The sequence below is a fragment of the Trematomus bernacchii genome, unplaced genomic scaffold, assembly GCF_902827165.1.
Source record: "Trematomus bernacchii unplaced genomic scaffold, fTreBer1.1, whole genome shotgun sequence".
Lineage (NCBI taxonomy): Eukaryota > Metazoa > Chordata > Actinopteri > Perciformes > Nototheniidae > Trematomus > Trematomus bernacchii.
The window spans coordinates 1,380,571-1,408,570 of record NW_022987582.1 but is presented as its reverse complement, the minus strand read 5'-3'; the positions used below and the strand labels follow the sequence as shown (position 1 = coordinate 1,408,570).

The window sequence follows — 28,000 nt, the reverse complement described above, 5'->3', positions numbered from 1 at the left end:
TCAAGCTGATTAAAATCACTGCAGTAACTTCCCATAACACACACACACAGCAAGAGGGCCTTGCAATGGATACACAGAGTCTGCAGGGAGTACTAGTAGACATAAAATGCTTTATTATTATGGTTATAGAGGCAAAAGATCTGAGCTGACATTCTATGGCATTGAGTTATAACTGTTTTTCTATGTTTTGTTTTTTGAGATGCACATTATCAGAGGCAACAGGCAAAGGTTACATGTCATGCAAACTAGATAAATAACTCTTTATGTGTACCTTTGCTATAAAGTTAACCATCCACCGGCAATAATGTAGTGCTCTTAGTTAAAAAAGGAAAGAGGAAAAATATACATACAGTATGTAAACAGTCAAAGAAATTGCACTTTCTCGGCTTGTTATTAGAAGCCACACTACTGAAAGAGAGCAGAAATGTAAAACTGGCAAAACTATTTCACTGTCACTGATTGTCTGACCAAAAAAAGCATATGCTCAGCTAAAAAAAGAGACAAGTTATTTAATTCTACAAAATAAATCATACAATCATAGTCAATTTTAGGGACAAATGACTGATACATGTATATTGGTCAGCTGTATAATCCGTTAAAAACATGTTAGTAAAATCATGAAATGATTATTAAGTTGTATGTATTATCCCAATAGTATTGTCATGTATAATACTCATTGTACACGCTACTGCTGATAGGAGGAAAACAGGTCTCTCTCTATGTACATTCACATGAAACTAAACGCTTATGGTTTCTTCCACTAAGTGGATTAACCCAATGTTCCTAAAATGTGAACAATCTACTTTGCAACTGTACAGAAAAATGACCTCCTATCCTCAAATATTCACAACTAAAAAAAACACAAGTCCTTATATAGTCCTTATCAGAGAAGATATTGCTTTTAAAGACTGCATGAGAGTTCACTTAGGTACGTACACAAGACAACATGGCACTTCTACAGAGCATTTGGGGCAAATCAATTCTAGTTTTCTCTCCTTTCACCCCCAAGGACATTCTGATTGTCAATGCTCGGGAGCAAAAACATTCTCAAAGGCAGCCTGAAGTAAACGAAACACTTTTTATCCATCCCTTCCCCAGGAAGCAATACTGAAAATAGTCAACAATAAACATTCCTATCATGAATATACATTTGCCCATCTCTTTAGCAGACAGTGCTCAAGCTGTCCTTTTTTTCAAAAAATAGCTTCTTTCTTAAAACCTCATTAGAAATTCTCTTGCAGCAATGCCAAAATTCCTATCACTAAGCCCGCCCCCTCCCCTGCCTATTCACTGGTACATAGCAGACGCTGTCTTGGAAAAGTTAAGGAAAACCTACCACTGTCTCTCAACAGCTTTCACTTCTCCTTGTCTCGTTTCCCAAAGGGGCAATGTGACTTTGAAAGCTTAACGGGTAAATGAGGGTTACATTTTGACCTACTTTGGGCCCAGGATACATTTTTGTTCCCCCAGGCATCTCCTGAGCTCCTTGCGTACCATATATGTCCACTTTCAGTCCGTGACCAATGTCTGTCTTTCCTAGTTTGCTTAAGGTGCCGAAGTAAAAGTGTATGTGTTTATAGTGTGTCCACTCAGCATACATACATACAGTCTTTAGTGTGCTTGATCATCCAGCACTAGTGCAAATTCATATCAGCTGGTCTGTTTCTTTCTTTCATCCGGGACAGTCTATCTCCGTTTCTCTCATCCCTCGCCTCTTGGACAAAAGAAGTGTTGCCATGGTTTCATCCTTGGTGTGATGCCCTTCAGAGTGATCGGTTCACCACACTCATCTGTCAGTGTGTGAGATGTCTTTTTTGCATTTTTCAGCCGCAATAATTCTCCATCCCTCCTCTCCTTTTTCTCGCTTGTTCTCTCTGGCACTACTTCTGTTGATAGCAGTGCTGTGACATCAGTTCCTGTCCATCTGTCCGGTGGTGGGCCTGGTCCCTTTCTCAGAGTGGTCCCACCTACGTAAAACAAGATACTATCAAAAAGACAATGCATATACATCTCTGAGTCCCTAGTGTTTCTGTATTCGATGCTCTGCTTACCCCTCAGTTAGCTTATGAATGCTGCAGGGTCAAAAGTAAATCATTCAGCCGTTTTCTTCTCTGTTCTCTGGTGCAGACCTCTTCTTCTGGTTTTTCTTCCTCTCCCTCCTCCTGTTGTCTGTTCTGGGTTTTGGTGGGCTGCAGTGTACAAGTAAACACAATTAATTGCAAAAGCAGATTTTTTTATTGATGTGTTTTGTATGTGGGTAGTGCTTCACTCACACAGGGGCTGGCCGTGAGCGAGCTGGAGGTGTCTTGACTCTGATGGTGGGGGTCACTGCTGATAACCGTCCCCTCAATCCCTGCTTGCTGATCTGAGGGGTCAGAGGTCAAACAGTATTGAAAACAGCACATTATTTTACACATATGTCTGTAATGATGTGATGTTCCGAATTGTCTTTCCTATCTCCAACCAGTCAGTGAGTCTTTGATGGAAATGGTGTGGTTTCACTGCTTTAGGAGAAAGTCTGTGGCTTGGTTCATCGACACCAGCGATGGATGATAGAAATGGGGAAACATTTCTGCAGGGTAAAATACTGTGGTTGGAAAACCACTTAGTTTCTGCTGAGTATGATATGGAGAGACAAGCCAAACATGAGGATGACTGTCTGTTAGCACAGCACACACACGCACATCCATGCACACAGAAAAACACACAGCACAGGACACCAGAAGAAATCTATACAGACGTAGAAATTAAAAAGTAAAGAGATCAACACATACACGGATGCATTCACGAACACCTACAGGAACAAAAACTAACACACACACTTGCTTCATGGACCTGACTTGATGTGGCTGTCTTCCTCATCATCGGCTCCATCGCAGGACAGACCTCGTGAGTCCCTCCCCTCTTCCTCCATGTCTCCTTTCCTCTCCCTCTCTATCCTCAGCCGGATCTGTCTGTTTCTCACCATCTCCAAGTTCCTCACCAGGAAGACGTGATGTTTCACCACAAAGCTCCTGGACGGCACACAGGGAGAACCATTAGCTCACTGTCATTGGTTCAGCAACAATGCGTCAAGTAGTTTCTCTTGACATTTCCATACCTCTCAACACTGGTCAAAGGCTCCAGGTCGAGGTGAGGATACAAGCCAGCAGTTTCACTAGAGCTCTCCTGTAAAGAAAGAGGTGAACGTTTTAACACTAATTAGTTAAATTATGACACCATCTGAGATTGGTTATATATAAGGCTTGTTTTAAAACGCAATTCCAGCCTTAAATACAAACAAAATTAGACAAAAAAACAGATTACTGTTGCTGTCCCCTGTTACAAGAAAAAAACTGGAGTAATGTAAACTGTGTAATTAACTAAATCAGCCAAATATTAATACTACTAGGGATTTTGGTCTGCATTTATTATAGCACATAGATCCATTTCTAGGTCAAATGTGGTGGTTTTTGGTTGTTTCTTGTGTTGTAAGCTAGGCTGCAAGCTTTAGCCATCTTTATAAGGATAAAATAACAAGTAGATTTACTTCGTGTGAAAATCAATGGACCAAAGATATATATTATGAATGTCCCCTTTAGTTTGTAAACAAATGCAGGGTGTGCTGGGGTGTTGGTAGCTCTGAGGAAAAACTGAAACAAATCTGTTTTCTTTTTGCACCCACAATAATACCACAACTAAACTCTAGGGGTGGAAAAGTTATTTATTTTCTCTTTAAAACTGCATTCTTCAATAGAATGAAACAGCCTGGAGGCAGAAGATCTCACCGCTGTCTGATGAGAGGATAAACTCCTCATCTTCAGCCGGCCTGAGTGACAAAGAGAGACAGTAACACAGTCAGTTGCAGTATGAGAAAATGTATCTGATGCATTTACTAAACCTGAAGATAACACATCCAAAACTAGCAACTGAACTCACAGTAACGCCGCTTCCTCTTCAGGGGAACAGCAGGCTGACTGTGAAGCTGTGACAACACAAGATGAGAATTACATGCACACTCACTCCACAAATCTCCTTGTATCATAACATTTTATCTCCAACGATGCTTCAAGTTGACTGTCTAACTTCCTGATTCTGTGTTATAGAGCTCTATAGTACCTGATTGTTCTGCCACAGCCACATCACATCATAGGGTAACTGGAAATTCATCCGCTTCAGCCTTAGGTACTTCCCTGGAGGACAAAAAGAGAGTTTGGATGAACTATCACGGCTACAACAAACTACATCACTATATCCCTTGTCCTTGTACTTACCAACATTTATGGGAGCAGGTAAAAGGCTGTATTCACGCTCATCCCCTGAAGTGTCTTCCATGCTCTCTGTGCACGACTGCTGGGCTTGGGAGGGCGGGCTAGGAAAGAGACACATTGAATACATTAACTAAAAAAACTGATAACATAAAAAAAGTTATTAATTTGTTTTTTGAAATCAGTGTACTCACTCTATAGTTTTGTAATCATCAGAGTAAAGACCCGCCCTCAGAAACGTCTTCCCGGGAGGCTCATCTTCGCTCTCCTCTCTTAGGATGGTTTCCGGTGGAGATGGAGCCTGGTCGAGATCTGAATGGCTGAAACATTCAGGGAGGGTGTCACACTTAGGTTTATCCTCAGCGACACTAAAAGGAAAGCATGAAGAGAGAGATAGAAAGATAGAGGAAAAAGAGAAAGAGAGAAAGGCACTGGTTTAGCACACAGTGCTGAAAACAGTGGGTTAATATAGCAATAGTGAGTGGTTGTATTGAATTTCCAAGTCAACCAGCGCAGGTACTTGATAATACATTTGTGAGTGTTTACCTCTGTTGACAGGGAGAGTCACCATGTTTTCTCTTCTGTCGCTTCTTCCTCCTGACCTGCAGCTCCACTTCAGTCACCTGCTGGATGGTGTCACCTCCTCTTTCTCTCTCTGGCCCTTCTTTACTCCCTATTGCTTCTCTACCATCTCTGTTATGTCCTGGCGAGTGATCGTTTGATGACACGAAGGGAGCTGCAGATGAGTGTGTGGGGGAGGATACAGCAGAGGGCAGTGGGTTCTTTCTGGGCCGTCCTGGCCTTCTCTTTTTTCCTCCTGCCACACTGTCGAGCGTTGGCACATTTTTCTGCTGCCCGCGGCTTCTTGAGTCACCTTGTAAACCTGCAGTCATTGAAATGGAAAGAGGGAGGGGTTGTGCCAGAGAAAGGCAGAAGGGGTGTAAGTGGCGTAAAGGAAATGAGACAGATGTGGATCAGTGATTGAGCCAGCAGGAGGTGTGAGGTGAGGCCAGTCTGGGCTGAGTCATGCGGATGGGACACAGATTATGAGTCACAACATTTCCTCTAACAGTTCACTTCTGGGAAATGCATTAAGAAGTGATTTATGTACACACATTCACAGCAAAAAATAACAAGAATGGAAAGTTGCATATTTGCTAATGTAAGCATGCACACGTATGCACTCTTCCACTGAAATTGTTTTTGCACATTCAGTTAATGGGTAACACAATCTCAAAAGGCTGAGCAGACAAAGAAAGAGACAAGAAATGTGGATGAGTGTGCCCGTGGTAGGGAGCTGCACCTCAAAACACATGTGTGTTTAGTTAGATGATGAACTTATGTTGAGTGTTTTACACATCTTTTCAAAACAACATCTCAACAAGCTCTGTTTGCCCCCTTTCTGACCTCCGTGCTATTCCTTCATCAATCCCTCCTGAGGTCATCTATCTTTTTGTTCTATTTTCCACAGACCCTGACAAGACTGACCACTGTTTCCTTATTGAATTGTTCCAAGTCGAATAGGCCCTGTCGGCCAGCAGTCAGGGGTAGGCCAGACTTTAAATAGCCAATCTGGTGGTTCACTAATGACTGTGTTCACTGAGTAGCCCAGGGCTGCAACAGCGTGCGGTTCGCTGCAGGCAGGGAAGATTTCAAAGATTTCCTGGAAGTTTCCCATCAAGATGCAGCCCTCCTGCTATAACACTTTTTAAAAATTCCAACAGAGAACAGAGTGGTTGTGTGTGTGTGTGTGTGTGTGTGTGTGTGTGTGTGTGTGTGTGTGTGTGTGTGGTGTGTGTGTGTGTGTGTGTGTGTGTGTGTGTGTGTGTGTGTGTGTGTGTGTGTGTGTGTGTGTGTGTGTGTGTATTAGACACATATACTGCACAGCAGAGGGAGACTGAAATTGGCTATAAAAAGAATGGAGTCTGATTTCCTCTTGAACACGCTCTAGGCTTTGATGGGTAGCTCAACACCACCTTAGAAAAAGACTGTCTCTATATTGGGAAAACTATTGGTGCCACAATCTCATCTCCACATTGTGAGTATAGAAATCTGTCATACTGTGCAAAGAGCCTCTTTGCATAAAACTTATTCACTCAGCCTGCTGTCAAGTTGTGTGTGCTGTTCAATGATCACAATTGATGTTAGATTTTCCATATGATCTATGGATGTATCTTTCTGCCAATGAAATGATAACACAATACATTTGATCATCTTTAAAGCAATATTAACAACGTCATAGCATTTATTAATATTGACAGTTTCCAGCACTGCAGTATTTACACAGACGTTAGCACTAATGCTACCATGACCTGACAGCCGTCAGACAATCACGTCAGCGCACATTCATTCCCGCATGTATTGATTAACCCATTCATGCATCCTCACCTGTTCCTCTCCTCTCTGTCCATGCTGGCTCATCCCTCCTCCACGACCTGTCTCCACTTCCTGGATTCCTACCGGCCAATCCGCTCTTCAGACCCCTCCCCCCTGTTGTCACGGCAGCTGATGTGAACAGGTTGGTGTGTGTTGGAGACGGGGATGTCCTGTACAGGTTTGACTCGTCCTCACCGTCTTCGTCTTCTCCATCCGATGCAATCAGTCTGCTTGTATTGAACTCCGCAGAGAAGCCTTTCCAGCTGGGAGATGAATTTCCAAATCCTGTCCCTCCCAGCCCCCCAAATTTCTTCCAACTCTGGCCCAGGCCCCCCCAGCTTCCTCCAAATGAAGATAGGTGAGAGGAGCCCAACCCCAGTGAGGTGAGAGATGTGTGTTTGTACCTTTCTGCTGAGGATGATGATGTTGAAGCAGCAGTGGACCCCATTCCTCTCGCCCCTTTCCTTCCTCCTTCTTCTTGACCTAAAATGAACCCTGACCTTGACTTTGAATTGGGCAACACTTCCCTCTCCCTCCTATCTTCCTCGTCATCCTCGGGCAACTCCTCCTCGTCATCCATGTCTCTCTCGCAGTGCCTGTGCCGATGTTTATGTTTGTGTTTGTGTTCGCTCCTCCCACAGCCACAGGAGAGGCTGGAGGTGAACCCCGAGCTAAGGTGTGGGCCTCCTCCACTGCCTCCCCCCATGTCTCCCTCAGCCTCTCCTCCTAAAGCTCCTTCCCGCAGCAACCTGCTCCTCCGCCTGTGGAACCTGGCAGGGTTGAGGAGGAAGTGGGCATGATGGGACTGATGGGGGGAATACTGGTGTGGAGAGGGAAGCTGATAAGAGCTGGGGAGGTGGTGGTAGAGTGTTGTGGCTGGGGGATAGCCGCTATAAAAGCCCATATTATCGATGGTGTCCTGGAACTTTGAAGGGCAACCACATTGCCTGCGGTCTTGCTTCCTGTTGCAATGCAGAGGCTGGCAGGGGTAGAAAGGCTGGGGTGAAAAGGAAGGATTACCAGCGTAAGATGAAGGGTGAGGCGAGTAAAAGCCATTCAGATTGATCCTGAAGATGTTGGAGCGGAGAGAATGTGAGGGGGAGTGATGACGCCGTCCTCCAGGAGCATTACCACTCCCATCAAAGCCCTGTCCCAGGCCCGTCCGCGCCCAACTACGCCGCCCGATATGGACCTCGCTGAACTGACCGATCAGATCTTCTAACTCGGCCATGAACTCTGGATCCTGCATGTGCAGCTGCTGGTGCTTCTTCTTATGTTTATTTTTCTGTCTCTTCAGTGCATTGTGCCCAAGGCAAGGGTAAAAGTCAGAATGAGTGCACTTGTTGTGTCCTGGGCAGGGGCACAAGCAACTATAGGCCGAGGAACAGTCGTAATCCCTCCGTCTGTGCCTGTGTTTGTCTCTGTGCCGCTCCAGAGTAGAGGAGTTGCTGATGGGGTTTGTGTGTCTTGGCATGAGAGAGAGGGGGGAAGAGACAGGAGAGGGGCGATCCACAAGAGAGGAGAGGTGCTTTTGTCCCCCTAGAATAACTCCTGACCCCTGGCCCAACCTGAACATGCCTCGAACTCCCCTCTGCTCTGCTCGCTCAGAAACACTGTTGTTATCTGTTCCTATCCCACTGTCGCTGGGCAGCGTCTCCTCACTGTGCGACTCACTCCTGGGGGAGGGGGTGGCCTCTTTTAGGTGGCTGGGAGAGCCAGGTGTGTGGTGCAGAGCGAGGGTGGGACAGGAGAGCTTACATGAAGACTGGTGAAAGGGGAAGTGATGCCTTCCCTGACATGGACAGCTCTTCTTCACAAAGGGAGAGAGGGATGAGGAGGAGGGAGGGCGTGGGGAGGTACAGGAGGACGATGGGGAAGGAAGGGAGAAGGAGTGAGGAAAAAGTAGGGAGGATGTTGGTTCTGTGAGGCTTCCTTCACTATAAGGGCTTTGGGCCCCACTGGAGTGTGTGAGAGAGGGGGAGGGAAATGGATGAGAGGAAGGGGGCTGGGGTTGGTTAGAGGAGAAGAGACTTGATTCAGAGGAAGTGGTGAACAGGGATGATTGAGTGGCGTTCTTGGAATTAAGGTAAGATGTTTGGGCCTTAGGCTTGCGTCCCCGCCTCTTGCCCATGTAGATGGTCCCTCTCTTGCTCACATTGATCTGAGGGCCCAGCTTGCTCCCAAAGGAGGATGACAGGGCTGAGAGTGTGTTCACTGTTGTAGCCTCTATCGATTTACAAATTCCCAGAGACGTCTCGCCATTTGCTGCCTGGCCTGCCCGTCCCTCCTTTCCCACATACCCAGAAAGCATTACCTTGTGAAGCCTCTTCTTCTTTCTTTTCTTCATCTCATTAATCAGCCTCCTGATCTTAAGCTGCCTGTTCCCCTGTTCAGAAGGATGAAAATGGTTGTTCCTGCGATTCAGTGCGTCTCCGCTCTGGTCCACTGGGAGTGGTTGTTTGGGAGGACGGCCACGCTTCTTGGGGCTGGATTTAGACTGAGCGGCACACTGCAGTTTGGGACTTGGCGCGAGCACAGGGGCTTTCTGAACTGCGTCACACCCCAGAAGAGGCACATCAGTAGGGATAGCATTGGGTGAAAGTTTAGGGGGAGGTTCATCTAAGCTAGAGCTCGGGGTTTTAGGGCGGCCTCTTTTTCGGGCAGGGGTTATTTGGCATCTGGAAGCATGGTGGCTAAGGTCTGATGTGGGGTGACTCTGCTTTGGGGATGAGGGTTTGGTTGCAGAAGAGAGTGGGGGGCAGCTGCTTGTTAAAGAGCTAGACGGAGATGGTCGGGATTCATCAGTCTGCTGAACGGTGGCCTTGGCAGGAAGGGGGGACTTGGGGTTTTGGGGAAAGCTATGTAGAGGATTATGTTGGGAATCTGACGGGGCTTCCTGATTTTCTGCCCTCTGAGCCCGTTGCACAAGCTTGGTCCAGCTGGGCCGCCTGGCTTTACGTTTTTTGAGCGGACGGCTGTCCTGCTCTTGGGGGTAGCGAGGGGGAGAAACAGGGGCACGGGCAGAGGGAGTGGGTAAAGAGGGCGGAGCAGAAGAAGAGGGGTGGCTTGGAGGCACATTTGAATGTTTTGAGACATCTTGTTCTTTTGATTTACTGGTGTCACCTGTTGCTGGCTCTGCTTGTTTAACTGGCTTGCAACCTTCATCCGTCTTTTCTCTCTCATCTGGTCTGCCTGGATTGACTATTTTACATGTTGTATCTAGTATACCACTATCAACTGATTCTCCAAATGTATTATCTTCTGTTTGTTGTCTGTCTGGGCTAAGCCTATCCCTTTTTTTCTCAGCCTTTCCTTTTTCAATGTTTAACTCATCCCTCAAAATATCATCAGCCTTATGTCTTTCATCCTTTTCCTTACTGTGTCTTGATTTCCCGTCTTTCCCTTTATCCTTCCCTTTCTCCTTTTTCTTCTTCTTGCCTTCATCCTTTCTGATCTCACTCTTTGCTGTTTCAGCCTCCAATTTATCTCGTTTAGATTTCTTGTCTTTCCGTTTCTCTTTCTTTGCTTTCCTCTCTTTGTCTCTCTTTTTCTCTAGAGGGGGGTCCTGATCTTTGGATTGGGCAGAGGAGATATCCACAGAGGGGGAAGACTGTGGTTTAGGGGTGGCTGAAGAAGAGGAAGGAGAGTCTGGCCTACTCTTGTTGGACAGGCTGAGTTCTTTATTGGCGCTGATGGAGACTGGAGGTTTTGCCGAAGAGTCCATGGAGGAAACAGAGGAAGAACTGCTCTGTTTTCCAACTTTGCTTTTCGACGAGGTGGAAGTGCCAAGGATGCCAGCAGAGCTTTTCCCGTTAGATAGTCCCTTCTGTTTTGTTGTCTGAACCAAACCATTATGTTTCTTGGAGGTCTTTCCTTCATTCCTGGTCTCCGGTGCAGATGGGACTTGGATGCCTGTGGTGGAAGGAGTGGAGGAAACAGTCTGGTCTATTGTAGGCGAGCAGGGTTTCTGTCCTGCATTGACAGTCTGCCCGTTGGTATTAGGAAGCTTGTCTTTCTTCACTCTCTCAGATGAACCATTTGATTTCACCTCTGTCTTATCAGCCAGTTTGACAGGAACCTAGAGAGGGCAAACACAAAATCTCTGTCATCATAGACAACAATGGCTGTGGCTTTCACTACTTTGCTGTTGACAACTTTGAAGCACAATGGGGAGGAGACAACCACTGAAATGCTTTTGTTTTTGTCCGCCCATTAAAAGACAGAGTGAGGACAAAATGACTCAATCAGGCAGAGAAAAAGAGGGCATACTGAAGAGAAGGAGAGTGAGGTGATGGAAACAAGAATGGGGTTGACACAGAAAGGAGAAATACAAAGGCAGAGAAAAAGAGAGGAAGGGAGTGGGACAGGGACAGAGGGGGGAGTGAAAGATAAATGAGAGCAGGTAGAGAAAAAGAGCGGATGTAAAAATAGAAGAGAGGGACTGATATAGAGAGCCAAGGAGAGACAGAAAGCCCTGCTATTGGTAGCTATAAATTGCCACTAATACAGATGAGAAGGCTTGACATTTTGTACTTATCCCATCATTTTGGTATGCTGCAGCTTGAGTGGCGTTTTCTGCAGCGAAAGCAATAAGCTTTCCCTTGGGTGATTGTCATAGGGACTGATGGACCAATGTCTGTAATAGCTCCAAGTGGTTGCCGTGCTGTTTTCCTATTTATAGGTCTGTTTCTTTAAATGGGCTACTTAGGTTTCAGTATTGAGACAATAGCTCATTTGACCTTATTACAACTGAGCACAAAGCTGGGCCAATTTGCACCACATAAGCTTGTCTGGTAACGAACTGCAAAAACTAAAACAGAGCTGCAGCACATGTGTGCACCACGTTAATCACTAACCCTAACCCTAACACTTTTTACCATTGAAATCAAATCAAATTGAGAGTAGGTTTAATTTTAACAGCTAACAATATGTTTATCTGTGTGTGGGTGTGTACTTTACTTACCTGTTTGGCAGACTTGGTTCCTTGGCTGATTATGGCAGGGACCGAGGTCGCCTTGGAAGCTGTGGTAGACGCTGACTGTGGTGACGATGATAATGATGATGATGCAAGTGGTGGTGAAGCAGCAGATGCATTTTGTTTGAACGTGGTCTGGACAGCATCCAAGGCTGAGCGTTGATCTCTGGTTGCCTCGACTGGAGTAGAGCTGTTTTTGTTTTGCTGTCCCCCTTCTCCATCTCCCTTTAGCAGCCCCCCCCTGGCTTGCCTCTGATAGGTCCTTATGGTGGGCTTGCAGACGTAGCTTTCCAAGATCTTCGGCGGTTTCTTGGTGCGTTTGGCCTGGAGCCCAATGCGGAGTCGTACATTTCCCTCGGGGCAGCTGGTCTCTCTGCCGGAGATCTGAAGCTGTTGTTGCCCTGTGCTTCCACAGCGGCCCTCGATCAGCAGCTCCAGCACTGCCCCCTTGTCCCCTTCTCTCTTTTTCCCTGATCCTCTCTTCTCCTCCTCCTTCTGCCCAACATCTGCATCACCCTCACCCCATCGCTTTTTCTCTGAAACTTCAGAGTCTTCAGATGCAGAGGTGGGGTCCACAGTGGAGTTTGTGGTTGGAGGGGTTCCCCCCTTCACTCTCTGGTCCATCAGAGAAGTCAGGGGGGGGAGGCAGGATGCTGTGGGGTCCCCAGTTTAACACTTTTAAATTATCCCGCTGGGGTTATTGGGCTCAAGAGCAAAGAGCCAAATGTAGGTTTAGGTTCCCAAAATAATATCCTGATATAGTCCAAGTCCAGTTGGGCTTTTTATCCAGCGAAGGAATGTCTTTCTCTGGTCCTTCAAGCTTGAACTGAGATGGAGTTTGAGGGAGAGAAAGAAAAGACAGTAAGACACAGACAGAAAGATAGAGAGGCCAGTGATTAGTCATTTCAGTGAGCTCAGATGCTGAGTAGCAGCAGTACAGGAATCGAAAGGGGAAAGTACCCTTCCTGCAGGCAGCTGTGGAGAGGTGCTTAAGTCTGTGTCCACAGAGATGATCTCATCATACAGAACCTACAGATCTCCTCACCCAGGGGGGCAATCAGCGCCACAGATTCCCAGAATGTCGGCACTAACTGGAAGAAAGACCTACTCACGTTCTTCAAGAACAGCCTCGGCTGGTTTTCTCGAGTAATCTGTAAATAACGGCAGCTCTGAAAGACAGCAAACGCTTCCCAAACCTTTTACTTATGCTCACTCCGCCTCCTCTTCCCAAATCAATATATCAATCAATCAGCTCCTGACTAATTCAGTCACTTATCCAGTCCCCTCCCCTTCTCTCCCCACTGTCTTTGCGCCTTCTGTTCTCAGCTACTCCCACAAGCACTCCTCCACCCACCCTTCCCTCTGCTGTACTTTCTTTTCTCTCCGAAACTCCCCTTTTCATGTTGGGCAGAAAGCTTTTGCATGCATTCTCTATTAGTCCCATCTACTCGCTCTCTCTCTCTCTCTCTCTCTCTCTCTCTTTGTAGACCACACAGTAAAATGGTCAACTCACACACTGTATCCATGTTAATCAAAACCATATTTCCTCCTCTGCTTCGTTCTTTTCCTCCTCTTCAACCTAAATCCCTCCATTCACAGTCAGACCATTCCCCTCCTCCTCTTTCAGTAGTGGTAACACAAATCCGTAGGAAAGGGTAAAACTTATTTTTGGAAAGGAGTGCAAATTCCTCCTCCTCCCATTGCTTCCTCTTAGTCAAGTAAGCTTTTCATTGACCCCATTGTAAATTGCCTTTTTAATATACATTATAGCAAGAAACACAGCCTAAAAAAACATTCTCCTCGGCAGAAAAAAAACATTCACTCTCCCTCGACCTCTGTTCAGCCCAGTTTTTAAACATATCGAAAGGAAGCAGCATCTTCTGTCATGCTTCCTTCATTATATTCACTCGCTCATTAAGGGAGAACACCATCCATTTTCTAATAAAACACACCCGCCTAGCATTCTTTCAGTCCTCTCCTGAGAGCCTCTTATGAAATAGCTCATCTGTCTCTGAACGCCCCAAACTGCCTACTAAAACTTACAAAAGCATCTCAGATAATGTTTTCATTTAAGAGCTCAGTGGGCTATCTCTCCTGCCTCTTGGTCCCTCCACACCCAAACCCTTTCCTTGAATCATTCGAAGCTCGAATAAACATCTGTTCCAGTGACTCTTATGTAACAGTTTTGAAAAGCATTTCCGATGCCAAACCTCCTCACAATCAAATAAAATGAGCACAGAGATGGACAGTGTTCCTCTTAAAAAACTGCAGCCTCTTTTCATGACCTCTACTCCCAAGGCCCGACCTGCATGAAGAAGAGGATACAGGCATGAGAAGAAGCTTCACTCCTGTGGGTGATACACATGTTGTGCAAAGGGAAGAAGAGCCAAAGTAAGGAATAAGAGTGGCAGGTTTTCAAACTTAAAAGGCCATCCCATTCAATAACAGTCAAAGTGCATACTTATAGCTTTTTATACTCTCCAGAGTTATACCTCTCAAACATAACTCAAAATTATTCCAACATTAGACTAGAAGCTATTTCCAGTGACAGGATGATGGGTGGACTTGACACTGCAGTCAGTGTGAGTTCCTCTGCGGCTCTAAGGCGACGATTAAATCATGATAATGGCCCTCCATATTTCCAGCCATCATCACCATCCCATGACGGTGTTATCATCAATAACTACAACACCATTATCCTCTGCCTGACAACAGCAGGAGCACAGAAGCCCTGCTGGAAATTAGGGCTGCTGTGATGGCATCTTAAAATACTAAAGCCCCACTCCACAGATACAGGGAAGTTTCTCACGTGAGTCTCTCTTTCTCACACACACACACTTTTTACTAGTTAGTGTATTTTAAGTGTGTTGATCGTACATTGTGTACCCAGGTCGCAGCTGCGTAGGTTGACAGATGTTGCTACTGTAGATACAGTATGGGCAGTGGGGGTGTTACCGCACTTGAGCAACCTCTCTCTGGTTTACTGAGGACGTCAACAGGGGCTTCCTTCTCAAAAATGACTTTGCGCACCTCTGAAAATCACTATCGCCTGATGCTGTCGCACTTACAAATGATACACACATGCACGTGTTGTTGTTGTCGTCACTCCTATCTCCAGAAATAAAACATAAAACACGTTTAAGCGTCCTGAAATATGCACACATTGAAAGTCAACATGGAAGTGGGGTAGCGTCAAAATGTGTGCTCGTGGTGTTATTAATGTGGATTAGTCCTCGAGCCACCTTTTCCTCTCTCTTCTATCTGTCCTCTGCCAGCCCTTCTGCTGGTGTCAGCAACATTGAAATAAGAAATATCACCGTACACGGAGAACAGGGGTAGAAACATACTCGGCAACAAGGGGATAAAATTAGCGCAACGCGGATGCACAAAATTACCAGTAACCTACAATGCTAAGAGCTCGCTGTTGATGACAGGCCTGCACACATTAATACAGACTGCCATGGAAATCTGTAATAAGGCTACGTAGGCTACTCACCCGAGAGCGCGTCCCGGAGCCAACTGCGTTTTGGCATGAGGTTAAGGTGTTGCTGTCCTGCTCCCCCCTTCAGCAATCCGGAGCTTTTTGGCGCATTAGATGTTGCTTTGATTACATAACTAAGACAAGCAGAGGTTAAAACACCTCCTAAAACCGAGTTTAAGGCTCATCGGAGCTCGGAGCCGACTGTGCAACAACATTGGCGCGGGTGTTTTCATAATCATACAGTCGACCGATCGGCGCGTCTCCGCAGCTAGGTGGCGGACTGGTTACACTCCTATGGTTACACTAGAGGCTCTTGTTTTTGCCCACTTCTTTCGGGAAAGTTACATCGCTCCCTTCCAGTAATAATGGCTCAGATTGTGCTCACACAAGCTGTTAACGTGTCCGGATGACGGGGCTGCAGCAGCGTGTGTGCGGGGTTACAGGCTGTGACATATAGAAGTGCGGGAATGCATTGCGTGGCCATTTTCGTGTGGCCAGAGGAGGAGATAAAATACAGCACAGGATCTCATTGCGGTTCATAACAGGCGATTGGGGAGGGCTATTTAGACTTAATAAAATGGCGACGACTTGTCTAAAGTGGGCTGCTGGTAGGAATTTGGGGAGCAGCTCAAAAGTTGTGTCGCTGTACGTAATATGGGATGGCTCTAGTGGGGGAGGAAGGAAAGGCAGGCTGGAGGGAAGCACTTATTCCAAAGTTAATACATGAGAGCTGTTTATTATGCATCAGTTAAACAGGAAATATGAATTCAAAACTACAAACAATGTTTTATTCACAGGAATGACACAACATCATGTGACATAAACATAATTATAATATATATATAATTATGTACAGCACTTTGGCTCGACCAAAAATCGTTGTTAAATGTGCTCTATAAATAAAACCTGATTTGATGAAGTGGACCTACAACTATTATATGACAATCGACCTAGTTATATCATTCATGATGATTTTAATAATAATATCACTTTCATTATTTGTATAGCTTGTGCTTTTGTGTTATTTAAAAATGTATTTAGTGATAATGGTAGAAAACTGTTTTCAGGATAGACACACAACAGCTTGGCCCAGTGACCAATGTGAACTTTTAGGATCTTAGCCCCATTTTCTCCTGTTTTACATGCATCGTTTACACTACTGTGTACAATTCTAAAAGACATATTAAGTGCACACTACAGATTAGCTTAATCGTGAATAAAGCCTCTACCTAGTAAACAACCTTTCTGAGGGTTTGCTGCTGTAAACACAATATGTTATTGTTATGGAAATGAAAAACACACTTATGTAAGAATGTGCACAAAAGATACTTGCTCCTCAGACTAAAGTTTTGTATTACTCCCTCTAAAAGACATTTTTATTTTAAATAGACATGTACAACATGGCAGACATACATGTACGAAACATAATGGTACAGAAAAACTACAATAAAAGTAAATTGAAATAACATTTTAAAATAACATAATTTTAAATTTACAAAAACTTGAAAAGAATCTCAGCATCATTTAGTGCTAATAAGAGTCTTTATAATATTTTAATTCACAAAACAATCCAGTAAAAATGGGGGGGGATAACTGATGGTATTCTGGATTTATATTTGTAAATTTTACTTTATATAAATAATACGTTTATGTGTTATTTTGTATCATATTCAAGAGATATATAATGACATTTTAATGTGTCAAACTGACAAACTCCATTTTCCTCAGTTGTTGTCGCCTGGCTCGCAGCGTCTTATTGGCTAAAAATAATTGTGATGGCGTGACGTCACTTCCTGCTGTGAGCTGCATGATGGCGGTGCCCATGACAGATCTGGCACATTGACTTTAACTGGAGGTGTGCAGTTTACCCTCTCTTTAAAACACTCCAGCGACATTTATCAGTTGATGAGCTAAACCGAAATCCTCGTCAGTGAATGTTGTTGAACTCAACAGCAGGTAAAGTTGCGCTTTAAATAACTCCTAGCATTGCTAATGTTTCCTGATAGGTTCCACAGCTAAGTTAGCTGTTAGCGTAGTGTTTACGCAAGGTTAGAGGACACTGCTGTCTTATGCACACTGTTCTCTTCTTTGGCTCTCCCCTTTATCTTAACTTAAATGCATATCGTCTTTCTTGTTTCAGATCATGGCTCTTCAAAGACTGTCCTTCAGACTACGGCAAACGGTAAGCTCACTGTTAGCAGGAGGTTTAAGATAAAGGAGAAGATGCAGACAGGAGCTGGACAGTATATGATTCAAAATCATTTTTTGATATATAGTTTTGACCTGGTTCAGCTGCTCTGTTTCATATATTGATGGTTGTGACGATTAACTGATCCATTACATAGATGTGTTCGTCTTTGGTAGGGTGCATTACTTGCTCTCATAAATGTATGAGAGCAAGAAGAATATAACTTAGCACAACCATTGTTTTACCGATGTTGTTAAAAGAGCTATTAATGGGAATTATAGCTCACATAGTAAGGTTAACATGTCCTTAAAAAATTGATAACGAATATCTAGCTAACCAACATTTAGAACACACTTTGTCATTTGGCACATGTACCATCCAGAGCAGTACTTTATGTCAAGAAAGCATCACCTGTGTGCTCTATTTTCCATGATATTCTTGTATATTCCTGCAAATACTCCCAACATATCTAAATCTGATCTACATGAATGTAGATCATAGCACATGTTTACACACAAGCCGTTTGACTTGGCTCACCTTTTGCTAAAGGTTCACCGTCGCTCTATTAAGGTGTTGTACTTTAATTGGGCGGTTTCTGATATAACGAGTTTTGACACATATCTATTAAATACCATGTATTCTGTTTGGATTATTTTTCAGTTAAACAGTGTCTTGATGGCCCATGTGGGCAAGGCACCCGATGTAAAGCATTTGAATACAAATATTGACTATATTAAATGTTTACAGGTAACACATGTTCGGTCCCTTCACACCAGTGGCTGTGGGCAGCAGCAGGCGGCTGAGGCTGTAGAGTCAAAACCTGAGCCGCTCTCAGTATTCAGAACACGAGAGAATGATCCGGTAAGCAGACCTGGTTTTACTCGTCAAAATGCTTACCTGCAGTGGAATAGCAGCTAACCTGCTTAGTTGAATCAGATTTGTTTGTAGCAGCAGTTGTCTGTACATTTGAATGATTTCAGTTGCCATGCTTACTGTCCTTCTCTTTCCAGGCATGTCATTCAGAGCAGCATATGGGACAGTATTACACACTGCCCTCCACACACATCCGCACCCTGTTCCCTCACGGTCTCCCAGGGCGCTATCAACAACAGGTATGTGCTTGTGTCTATGCATGCACATTATTTTTAAACTTACGGTGTTTTTGTGACTTTTTTTGTTAGAATGTACTCTAAAGAGAAATTGCCATGCATTTTCTTTTTTAGCTAAAGACGTTCAATGAAGCCTGTATGATGGTGAGGAAGCCTTCTCTCGAGGTCATCTCTTACCTGAAGAAAACAGACTTCAGCAAACCTTCGCTGCGATATTTATTCTGTATCCTTTACAACACAAACTCCCACTCACTCAGATAATCATGCTCTTCTTCTCTTGATGTTCTGATTGACCTGTTGTTAACCTTAATCAAGTTGTTCAGATGGGTTGAATGGCACTGGGAAGACAATGTCTCTCTGTCACACAGTCCACTACTGCTACACACAGGGATGGCTGGTGCTGCATGTTCCTGATGGTAAGACTAACACAAACACATTCTAGTGGATCAACTGCTGTCTCTGTACAGAAAGTATCAACAGTGACTCTTCTATGTCTTCTGTGTTTTTTCTAATACAGCTCACATCTGGATGAAGAACTGTAAGGAGCTGATGCCTTCATCCTATAACGACACTCGCTTTGATCAGCCTTTACAGGCCTCTGAGTGGTTACGCAACTTCAGAATCACAAACGAGCCCTTCCTCTCAAAGGTAATTATTTTCTGTGCTTTAATGAACATCAGTCATTAGACACTATTTATACAGGCTGCAATTTTACAATACGAACTCGATGACTCTGAGTATACATAGTCAAAATGAAGGCTTGTAAGTATAACAAAATGTGTCACAAAACCAAGCATGTAGGCATTTATAAGCTTTAAATTAGCCGTGACTGCATCTCACAGCAGTTTAGGTCACATGCTGATACACATTAGGCCATTAAACCTAAGCTTTATGACACCACCTGCATTTACCCACATGTACTGCTGTAAAAGCACTGTGTCTTTGCGTGGAGCAGGAGCAATATAACAGCATGATATGTTAGAGGTTTATTATTGTTGGAGAACGTTTTATACTTGAATGTATTGGGATGGAGGATGTTAGGTACTTAAGTGTTCTTTACCGTGTAAAAATGAATATAAATAAAGAAGTTCTATCTAGTTTCCTACATTGATTATGGTTGGGTTGTAATATAAATTAATGTATTTGGCATCATGGAACAAACTAAAAGATTGGTAGCTTTATGTGAAAAAAACATTAAAGACCTGGTTCATGAAGTAACGTGAGGAGGTAGCCCATGCACGCATATTCAATGAAACTGTTTTTTTTGTCCCAGATAAAGACAAAGCAGCGCTATGTGTGGACAAAGAGAGAGTCTACTGAGGAGGGGAGTTTACTAGGACAGCTGGTGGATCAGGTGAGTCTTCTCACACATTTCTTTGGCTCTAAATATTGATTTGTGTTCATTTGAAATGTGATTTATCTTAATCTATGAGACATTTTCATCAGTTTGTTGTATTTTCTGTCTGGTACCTATTCTTCCCTTCTTATGCCCTACCGATTTCCCCACAAGGGGTCATTGAAATTGAATCTCTCACGTTGCCTGTGCTTAGCGGTGATCAATAGCCAATGAACTGAGCATGGAGATGGATCAGCACAATATTTTTGGACCATAGTCACTGACAAAGGCAGAACAAAGCAGTAGATTTATGTTCAGCTTGTGAATTTTAACACCTCTTCCAATCACTCATCTTGCTCTGTACTTTTCCTCCCTAATAAGGAATCAATGAGACATTAGTGCTGTCCTAATTTGTCTGTCTTGTCACAAAAACACATTTTTGGTCTCTGTTGTAGTCTGTAAATAGATCTGATATTAATAGCCATCCTCCTGACAGCACATTATTAGAACAAAAAGTTCTGTTGTGTTATGTTAGTAACTGCTTTATGTATATCATACAACTATTTTTACCCATGCAGTAGTACTATCCAAGACCTGTAAACATGCTTTGATCTGTCACATTGGTGTAGTGGGCCCTTTAGTTGCTTTCAAGAAAATGTCATCAGGGGTCTGATGGTATATATTTGTTATGCTATAGGGCATATCTCGTGTGAAGACCAGCAGCGACGTGGTGGGGGCGGTGTTGAAGGAGCTGAGGCTGCAGAGCGGGCAGCCGGAGTCAGACTTCCGCATGGCCGTGGCTGTTGACGGTGTCAACGGCCTGTGGGGAAGATCCACCATCAAGAAGAAGGATAAGAGTCCAGTAAGGAAACACAAGAACAATCCTGTCACACCTCATATTTGTCTTGTCTTTCAGTTTGGACTGATTAGAGGTGTTGCCTGTTCTCTTTTCACCATCATCAGGTGGAATCAGATGAGCTGACTTTGGTTTATAACCTGAAGAAGCTGCTGACAAAGGACTGGGTGAGCAGAAAGCACTAAAGACCATGACTACTGATGCATAAGAATATTGTGTTTGTATTAGTATTTTGTTCCCAGTTGACATACACTCTCTTTGTCTCAGACTGGAGGCGCCATCATCACCACTCTGTCTCAGACGGGGTCTCTCTACACTTCGAAATTTGACTACTTGCCTCAAGAGCTGCTGGGAGAGGTCAGAGAACATTTCAATGTACTTTGCTTAGCTCTTGTCCTCACGCTCTGACAGCAGATAAGTCTTACTTTCTTTCTAACTTTGGTCATTTGTCAGGTAAATATCAAACCTGGCCTTTTGACTGCTTCACTCCTCAGAACTGGTGTGCTAAAGTCGTTTAAGATTTAGGATTTAAATAAATTGATGCACACAGCAGACAACTGGACACCAATTAAACTGTGTATCATAGAAGGGTCATATAACAATCTTGCCACTTCACCCAAATAGAACATAATGTGATGTTATAATTGCATAATATTAATTAATTTAGCCTTTATTTCTTGACAAATGATCAAAAATGATATTAAAATAGTTTCAAGATGCAATTATCTGCTAATACTCGTCTTTGATTATATAATGATGAATGTTAAATACAGTAACTGGGCCTGTGGTGCATTATGAACAATGATAAATGTGTTCAAAGTTGTTGATTTATTGCATCTAAAGAGTGATATTTTCTGATAATGTTAGAGATTGATGTTCTGGATGTTGACTCTCTGTGTGTTTTGCTCTTCAGAGAGGGTTTGACAGCATGGACCCGTTCCTCCCGGTGTCGGTGCCCAACTACAGTGAGAAGGAGTTTGAGAGCTGTTACCTCTACTGGCTGGACCGCCAGTGGCTGCAGCATCCGCTGAGTGAGTGATCCGACTGTGGATGTTTATCTTCATATGAAAATATGTTTATGTGATGATGTTTAGTAACTCTAAATTATGTTCTTCCCCCTCTTCAGGTCGAACAGAGGAAGGAAAGAAAGAAATCATCTTTTTGTGCAACAGAAATCCATCATTGATGGACAGAGTTTGTGCCTCCCTATAAAGACCTGAATCCCTCTCAAATGTCCGTGTCCATAATATCTATAAAATATGATGCATGTGTGTTTCTTTGATAATAAAATGTTGAATAATATAAAAAAGTACTTTGCTTGTTTAATTAAAGGAAGTTGGATAATAACTTGGCATCAGTTTTAAAAAAAACAGTAAATTCAAAATGCGGTCTTAATTTTCAATTACCTCAGTTTTTAGTATTCAGACATAAGATAGATGCCATGGAAAATATCAGGTCTAGGACTATGGATTTGAAAAGCCTCCTTTTATTAATGAAAAATGTTTAATCTGCCACCTAGTTAAGACAATTTCTTTTTGTTATTGAGTTGGGAAGCTAGGAGGGAAATTAGTGCAGAAATACTTTTAAACCCATATTTTCAGACGTACAATGTTTTACTTTGACAAAGCTATTACAATACGAATAAATAGGTTGTATAATATACTTAAATATACACGAAATAGCATTCGTACTGTCTTTGTTAACTTAAAAAAAGTCAGCAGTCAAACTGAACTCCTTTAGCCTAGTTTATGGTACAGCGTCACCTGGCGGCTATCCACATTACTGCGAGGTTGGTCACGTGATATTTACAAAGTCACATGACTGGCCAGAAGTCCCATTTGACGCCAAAACACAGGGGTCTGAGGAAACGCTGGTATGGCAGATTGGACAAAGTTAAGGTGACAGTCGAGGGTGAATATTTTCTAAATTAACCAGCGGGACATGCCAGAGTTTCTGTCTGCTTCCTCTGAGGTGAGATAATGTTCTCTGAATGACATGACAATAACATGTGTGTGTCAGCTAAATGAATAGAGCAGTTGGGTCTTTGTTAACCTGTATTTAACAATTCAGGTGCTGACTTTGTATGATTTCTACCTGGCAACACTGGAACATTATTTATTTGCAGGTAAAATGGCGTTGTCTTCATCAGTACTTTTGGTTCTTGTTTTCCTCACAGCTGAAGTGACCCTCTCTACAGGTAACATAGAACAAGTTGCAATTGCCCAAATGTGTGTGTCCTCTTTTGTTGCTTTAAGGGACACATATGTCTTTTGTGCATCAAATCAATCCTGTATCTATTACTTATTTCCCCATCCAGGAAGCAATGAATGTGTTGCCAGAAACTTTGGCCATGGCTCTGTGGTGTGTGAGTGTAATTCCACCCACTGTGACAGTGTGGGGTCCGTCACCCTGCATCCTCTGGGACAGTTCTCCTCCTACCTGAGCAGCAGGGCCGGCAGCAGACTGGAGGCAGGCAGGGGGGCGGTCCAGGGGAACAGCACCGGGGCAGGTGAGAGACGGGGAGTCTGTGGAGTTGGAGCTACAGCTGCAAAGATGTATTAATTCAATGTTTAGTTGTCATCTATTAAATCAAACACCAACTATTTTGAGAATAGATTAATCTGTACATTTCTCCCATTCCAGCTTCTTACATTATATTTGACTTCCTGGTTCCTTATCTAAACTATGACGGGAAACTAAATATAGTTGTTTAGTGAACAAAACATTCACTTGGGTAGGGCTGTTCTCTCTAAAACAGATTTGTATTCGACTCACACAAAATTAAAATGTTGTTTACCTGATAGCTGCTCAAAAGTGTCTCTGTCATAAGTCATTCAGCAGCTAAAGAGCTTAAAAAATGACTTATTGATTAAAGAAGTATTAGTTGACTTAGCAAACAACCACTTGGACCACTTGTAACATTTTATAGACGAACAGGATTTAAAGATTTATCTAGAAGAAAATTCAAAGAATATTCCACAGCATCTTTCTTCTCTTTCAGGTCTCAGGTTGACCATCGTTCCCTACCAGAAGTACCAGAAGATCAGGGGGTTCGGAGGAGCCATGACGGACGCAGCAGCCATTAACATCCTGTCTCTCTCTGCCGGGGCACAGGACCAGCTGCTGTGCCAGTACTTCTCCCCTGAAGGTACACTCAGTAAAAGTCAAGTCAAAGTCAAAGTCACTTTATTGTCAATCTTTCAGTTTGTGTGTACAGACAGAGAGATCGAAATACCCACAATTTCCCACAATCCCGAATACAAAAATACAAATGTATATAAAAATATGTATATCCTATATATACACAATCAACAGACACATTTATACATATGCACACATTAAGACATAAATAAAAGCACAACAATCAATATATACAAAATAACAGTCACTTCAATATCTTTGGGAAATGTACATTAGTGCAAGATTGTCCATAGCAGCGTAAAAAGACTCCTGGAAATGACCACTTTTTATGCAAAAGTAGGGATATTGATATTCTAAACCAATTATTAGTATACTGCTTATAAGTGCAAAATAGTAGAGCTACAACGATAAGACGACAAATTGTTTTTATTATATTATTATTATAGTATTTTTTAATTTGAACTGATTGATTAGTACTTATCCAGAAAAATAATCCAGTGAATAGACATTGTAAAAGAACCAAAAACAACAAACACATGTTAGCAATACAATTGTATTCTGTATGATCAACTGGTTTTATTGATTATGTCAACAAAGCAAAAAAGGAAAAGTATAAGTGTAGTTAAAAAACCCCAGATAAATCTCATAACAATCTGAGGGTCACTAGTGATGGTGTGGAATGATAATGCAGCCCTTAGTCCTTTTGATGCTGTGTGTCTGGCAGGTATTGGTTACAGCGTGGTGCGTGTCCCCATGGCCAGCTGTGACTTCTCCACCCGTCTGTACACGTATGCCGACACACCTGGAGACTACAACCTAGACAACTTCACGCTGGCCCCCGAGGACATCAAAATGAAGGTCAATATAATCTCCTACTCACATATAACCTTCAATCCATAACTCTATGCTGCCTACACAGTATGATAATTGAGGGATTTCCAGCTCTTGATAAGTATAGGAAAAAAAATGAGAAAAAATACATTCAGACTATTATTAATATTATTAATTATTTATGTTTAAAAAAAAAAAAAAAATCAAATGTACATTAGTAAATTGATCATACAAGCAGAGTGTTTTTCATGGCTATTGGACCTGCTTTCTACATTTTGTGTGAAAGGCACTCTTTTAAAATAGAATTTCTAATTTATATTGAAACTTTCTCCAATGTATTTGTTTAACAGTGTTTAAGTCTGTTTTACTCCATCTCCAAAAACCAATAAAGCAAAAATCAATTGATGTCCATTAAATGCCATGCTTTAAACATGTCTGGGTTTGTTGTTAATAGATTTGTATGAGCTACAGTACCTAACTACCTTCTCCTGGAAATAGCATACATAGTCATAATGTAATGTACATATAGACAATTAGATTGATATTAACATGCTAAACATCTAGCGAGTTTTTTCTCATGTGTGAAATATGTTCTGTCAGGAATTCATGAAATGTGAGTCGGGAAAAGTTTGGAATTTAGAATTTGAAAATGAGTAGGAATCCTTCCTCCTCTCAGATCCCTCTCCTGCAGCGCGCTCAGGCCTTGTCTCCTGTCCCTCTGTCTCTGCTGGCCAGTGCCTGGAGCGCCCCCGCCTGGATGAAAACTAACGGGGCCCTCATAGGAAAAGGCTCTCTGAAGGGGCAGCCTGGGGGCAAGGAGCACAAATCCTGGGCCCAGTACTATATCAGGTGACATGTTGGGCTTTACCTTAATGCAACATCACATGTTTGTAATGCTTCATCCAAGGGGTACTTATTCTGATGGTCACTTTTTTCTTTCCTCTCAGGTTCCTGGAGGAATATGCTAAATATAACTTGACCTTCTGGGCTTTGACCACAGGGAATGAGCCCTCTGCAGGACACATAACAAACTACAGGTCTCTCCTCACATTATATTACACAGAATTAACTGTTATCATCACTCCTAGATTTCACAACGGACTAAGAAGTATCTTATCTTGCAGTTTCCAGGCTCTTGGCTTCACTCCTGAGGAGCAGAGGGACTGGGTGGCTCTGGACCTCGGCCCTGCCCTGCACACGTCCTCACACACACACACACACGTCCTCATCCTGGATGACAACCGCCTGCTGCTGCCTCACTGGGCTAAAGTGGTGAGTCCAAGGACGAAGAGGAAGTTGGCAAAGTTATAATAAACTTTGTTATACCTGAGGCTACTCTGGCGCTGCAGGAAGGAAATTAGGAATTGTATCATAAAGCAGTATAAGACAAGAAAATGTCTTAATCATTACGACTTTAACTGGATAACTTAAGATATGATGCAATATAAATTAACCCAATTTAAAACAATTTGAAGATCATCGATTTTAATAAAACATAATTGAAGTTCATTTAAGTTTCTGGTAAAATGGACACTTGCCTATTGTGAGACCATGAGCTTCTTAGCTACTGTAGCACTAATAAGGGCCTTTTGTCCATCATTTTGCACCAGACTTACTTTTCGTTCGTAGATGTGCAGGCAAGAGAAAATATCACTATTGTAAGTGAATACCATATATCTCACCCCTTCCCCTTTTGAACAAGCTTTGTAATGCTTCATGACTACCTCTGCATTTTATGTGGAAACTCACTTATTTTTCTCCCCTCGTCCCTCCAGGTCCTAAGTGACATTCACGCAGGAAAGTACATTCACGGCGTTGCGGTCCACTGGTACCTGGACAGCCTGGTCCCAGCTGAGATCAGCCTGGGAGTCACACACCATCTCTTCCCAGAGTATTACCTGTTTGGCACCGAGGCCTGCTCTGGTTTCAGCCCACTAGACAGAGGGGTGAAGCTGGGTGGCTGGGACAGGGCTGAACACTACGCACGGGACATTATAGAGGTGAGGTCTGCTTATATCTTTGCATGAGACAGTGTGATGGATTTAAAAAAAAAAGATGTGAGGTGATCCTGAAAGGTGAATCCCCTCCCTGGATGCTGCAGTGCAGGTTTACACTCTTCAGAAATCGCCTGCGAGCTGGGACTGGTGTTTTGTTTCTCCTTTCTTCACTCTCCCTCTAATGAAATAGGACTCCCTCCATTCTATCTATTTTGCATGAGTGCTTTCAGATCTAGACATCTTGAGAATCAGGAGGGATTTGTTTATGTAGATGTGCTGTCTTTGTGACATTCAAACAAAACACCAGGCACCAGTCCAGGTGATTAATTAAAACAAAACACCGCCTCTTAATACAAAGTTAAAGCCCAGACTAGATGCTAAACTGTGGGTGTTTTCTCTGCGGCAGGACTTAAATCATTATGTGGTGGGTTGGACTGACTGGAACCTGGCGTTGGATCAGACTGGTGGGCCAAACTGGGTTAAAAACTTTGTGGACAGCCCTGTTATAGTGGACGCAAAGCGGGATGTGTTCTACAAGCAGCCACACTTCTACAGCATCGCCCACTTCAGGTAAACAACGTCATCTTTGTTCATATTACAGGAACAGCATTTTCATCTCGTCCAATATTTGAAGGAGACGGTCCAATGAAATCTAACCAAATCACATTATTACACAGTAAGTTCCTGTTGGAGGGGTCTCAGAGAGTGGGTGTGTTGGCCAATCAGCACACTGATCTGGAATACACTGCCTTCATCAGACCAGATGGCTCAGTGGTGCTCATCATTCTCAACAGGTAAGTCAAATGTGTGTTAGTGTAAAATATGGAAGAAAGGAAATTGAATGAAAAAGGAAATTGTGTGTTTGGGTTTTGTAGGTCATCGACCGTGATCCAGTTTGAAGTCTGGGATCCCGCTGTGGGTTACATCTCCTCCACAGTACCGGACCATTCATTGATCACTCTTGCCTGGAATACACAATAATCATTAATACAAGTTGACATACATTTGTTCCTACTCAATCACAAATATCTCTATTCATGTCAAAATGCCACAACGTTGGATTCTCTCTCACACACCTTTTCTAATTAATTGGTTGCAAGATTGATTTATTATCTGCTGTACTTCAGTGCAGTTTTGGCGATTTCTCTTAACGTCAGCAAACAAGAGTATTTTCAACTAATTAGACTTTTATTCCTAAGCCAAAAATGCTTTTTTCTGCACTGACTCCTATCAGGAATGATCTTAGAAAGTACTGAATGTATGTATTGGTTCTCCAGGATGACCTGTGTTGAAGCTGGTGCCTTGATCGGCAGCTTTAAAATGGTTTAAGTGTCCTTACAATATCTAAAGACAGAATATAAATGATGTACAGAAATTGTAAATGCTTCATGCTTTTGCTATTTAATTTTTAAATAAAGTGCATTTGTCTTAAAATATAAGTTTGAAGTATCTTTGGGCGCGGA

The 28,000-nt window shown here is 43.0% G+C and overlaps 3 protein-coding genes across 13 annotated transcripts; 2 read left to right on the top strand and 1 right to left on the bottom strand.

Moving 5' to 3' along the window:
- Positions 1–90: 90 nt before the first annotated feature.
- LOC117480263 (histone-lysine N-methyltransferase ASH1L-like) lies at positions 91–15,618 on the bottom strand. Of its 11 annotated transcripts, none has more exons than XR_004555648.1 (14): positions 15,095–15,618; positions 11,587–12,424; positions 6,636–10,701; positions 4,794–5,130; positions 4,442–4,615; positions 4,254–4,351; positions 4,099–4,172; positions 3,919–3,964; positions 3,768–3,808; positions 3,101–3,168; positions 2,821–3,014; positions 2,274–2,365; positions 2,052–2,189; positions 91–1,967 (listed from the first exon to the last, which is right to left on the bottom strand). XR_004555648.1 is itself a non-coding variant. In XM_034127524.1 (14 exons), exons 2-13 carry the CDS (start codon positions 12,220–12,222, stop codon positions 2,064–2,066), a joined length of 5,937 nt encoding a protein of 1,978 aa, XP_033983415.1. In that variant the 5' UTR covers positions 12,223–12,424; positions 15,095–15,616; the 3' UTR covers positions 91–1,984; positions 2,052–2,063. The 11 variants fall into 11 exon arrangements, 8 of the variants coding, with proteins under 8 accessions (XP_033983415.1, XP_033983416.1, XP_033983411.1 ...); XM_034127524.1 differs by having other exon boundaries at positions 91–1,984; positions 2,836–3,014; positions 15,095–15,616; XM_034127525.1 differs by having other exon boundaries at positions 2,836–3,014; positions 4,442–4,567; positions 15,095–15,616.
- Positions 15,619–16,858: 1,240 nt separating this feature from the next.
- dap3 (death associated protein 3) lies at positions 16,859–21,880 on the top strand. Its single transcript, XM_034127518.1, has 13 exons — positions 16,859–17,035; positions 17,220–17,261; positions 18,015–18,128; positions 18,278–18,379; positions 18,491–18,599; positions 18,700–18,792; positions 18,894–19,024; positions 19,650–19,730; positions 20,410–20,574; positions 20,676–20,735; positions 20,836–20,925; positions 21,482–21,599; positions 21,695–21,880. Exons 2-13 carry the CDS (start codon positions 17,223–17,225, stop codon positions 21,778–21,780), a joined length of 1,188 nt encoding a protein of 395 aa, XP_033983409.1. The 5' UTR covers positions 16,859–17,035; positions 17,220–17,222; the 3' UTR covers positions 21,781–21,880.
- Positions 21,881–22,366: 486 nt separating this feature from the next.
- gba (glucosidase, beta, acid) lies at positions 22,367–27,976 on the top strand. Its single transcript, XM_034127517.1, has 12 exons — positions 22,367–22,539; positions 22,694–22,765; positions 22,886–23,077; positions 23,570–23,716; positions 24,434–24,567; positions 25,217–25,389; positions 25,488–25,577; positions 25,665–25,812; positions 26,316–26,540; positions 26,944–27,107; positions 27,215–27,331; positions 27,413–27,976. Exons 2-12 carry the CDS (start codon positions 22,699–22,701, stop codon positions 27,516–27,518), a joined length of 1,563 nt encoding a protein of 520 aa, XP_033983408.1. The 5' UTR covers positions 22,367–22,539; positions 22,694–22,698; the 3' UTR covers positions 27,519–27,976.
- The last annotated feature ends 24 nt before the right edge of the window (positions 27,977–28,000 follow it).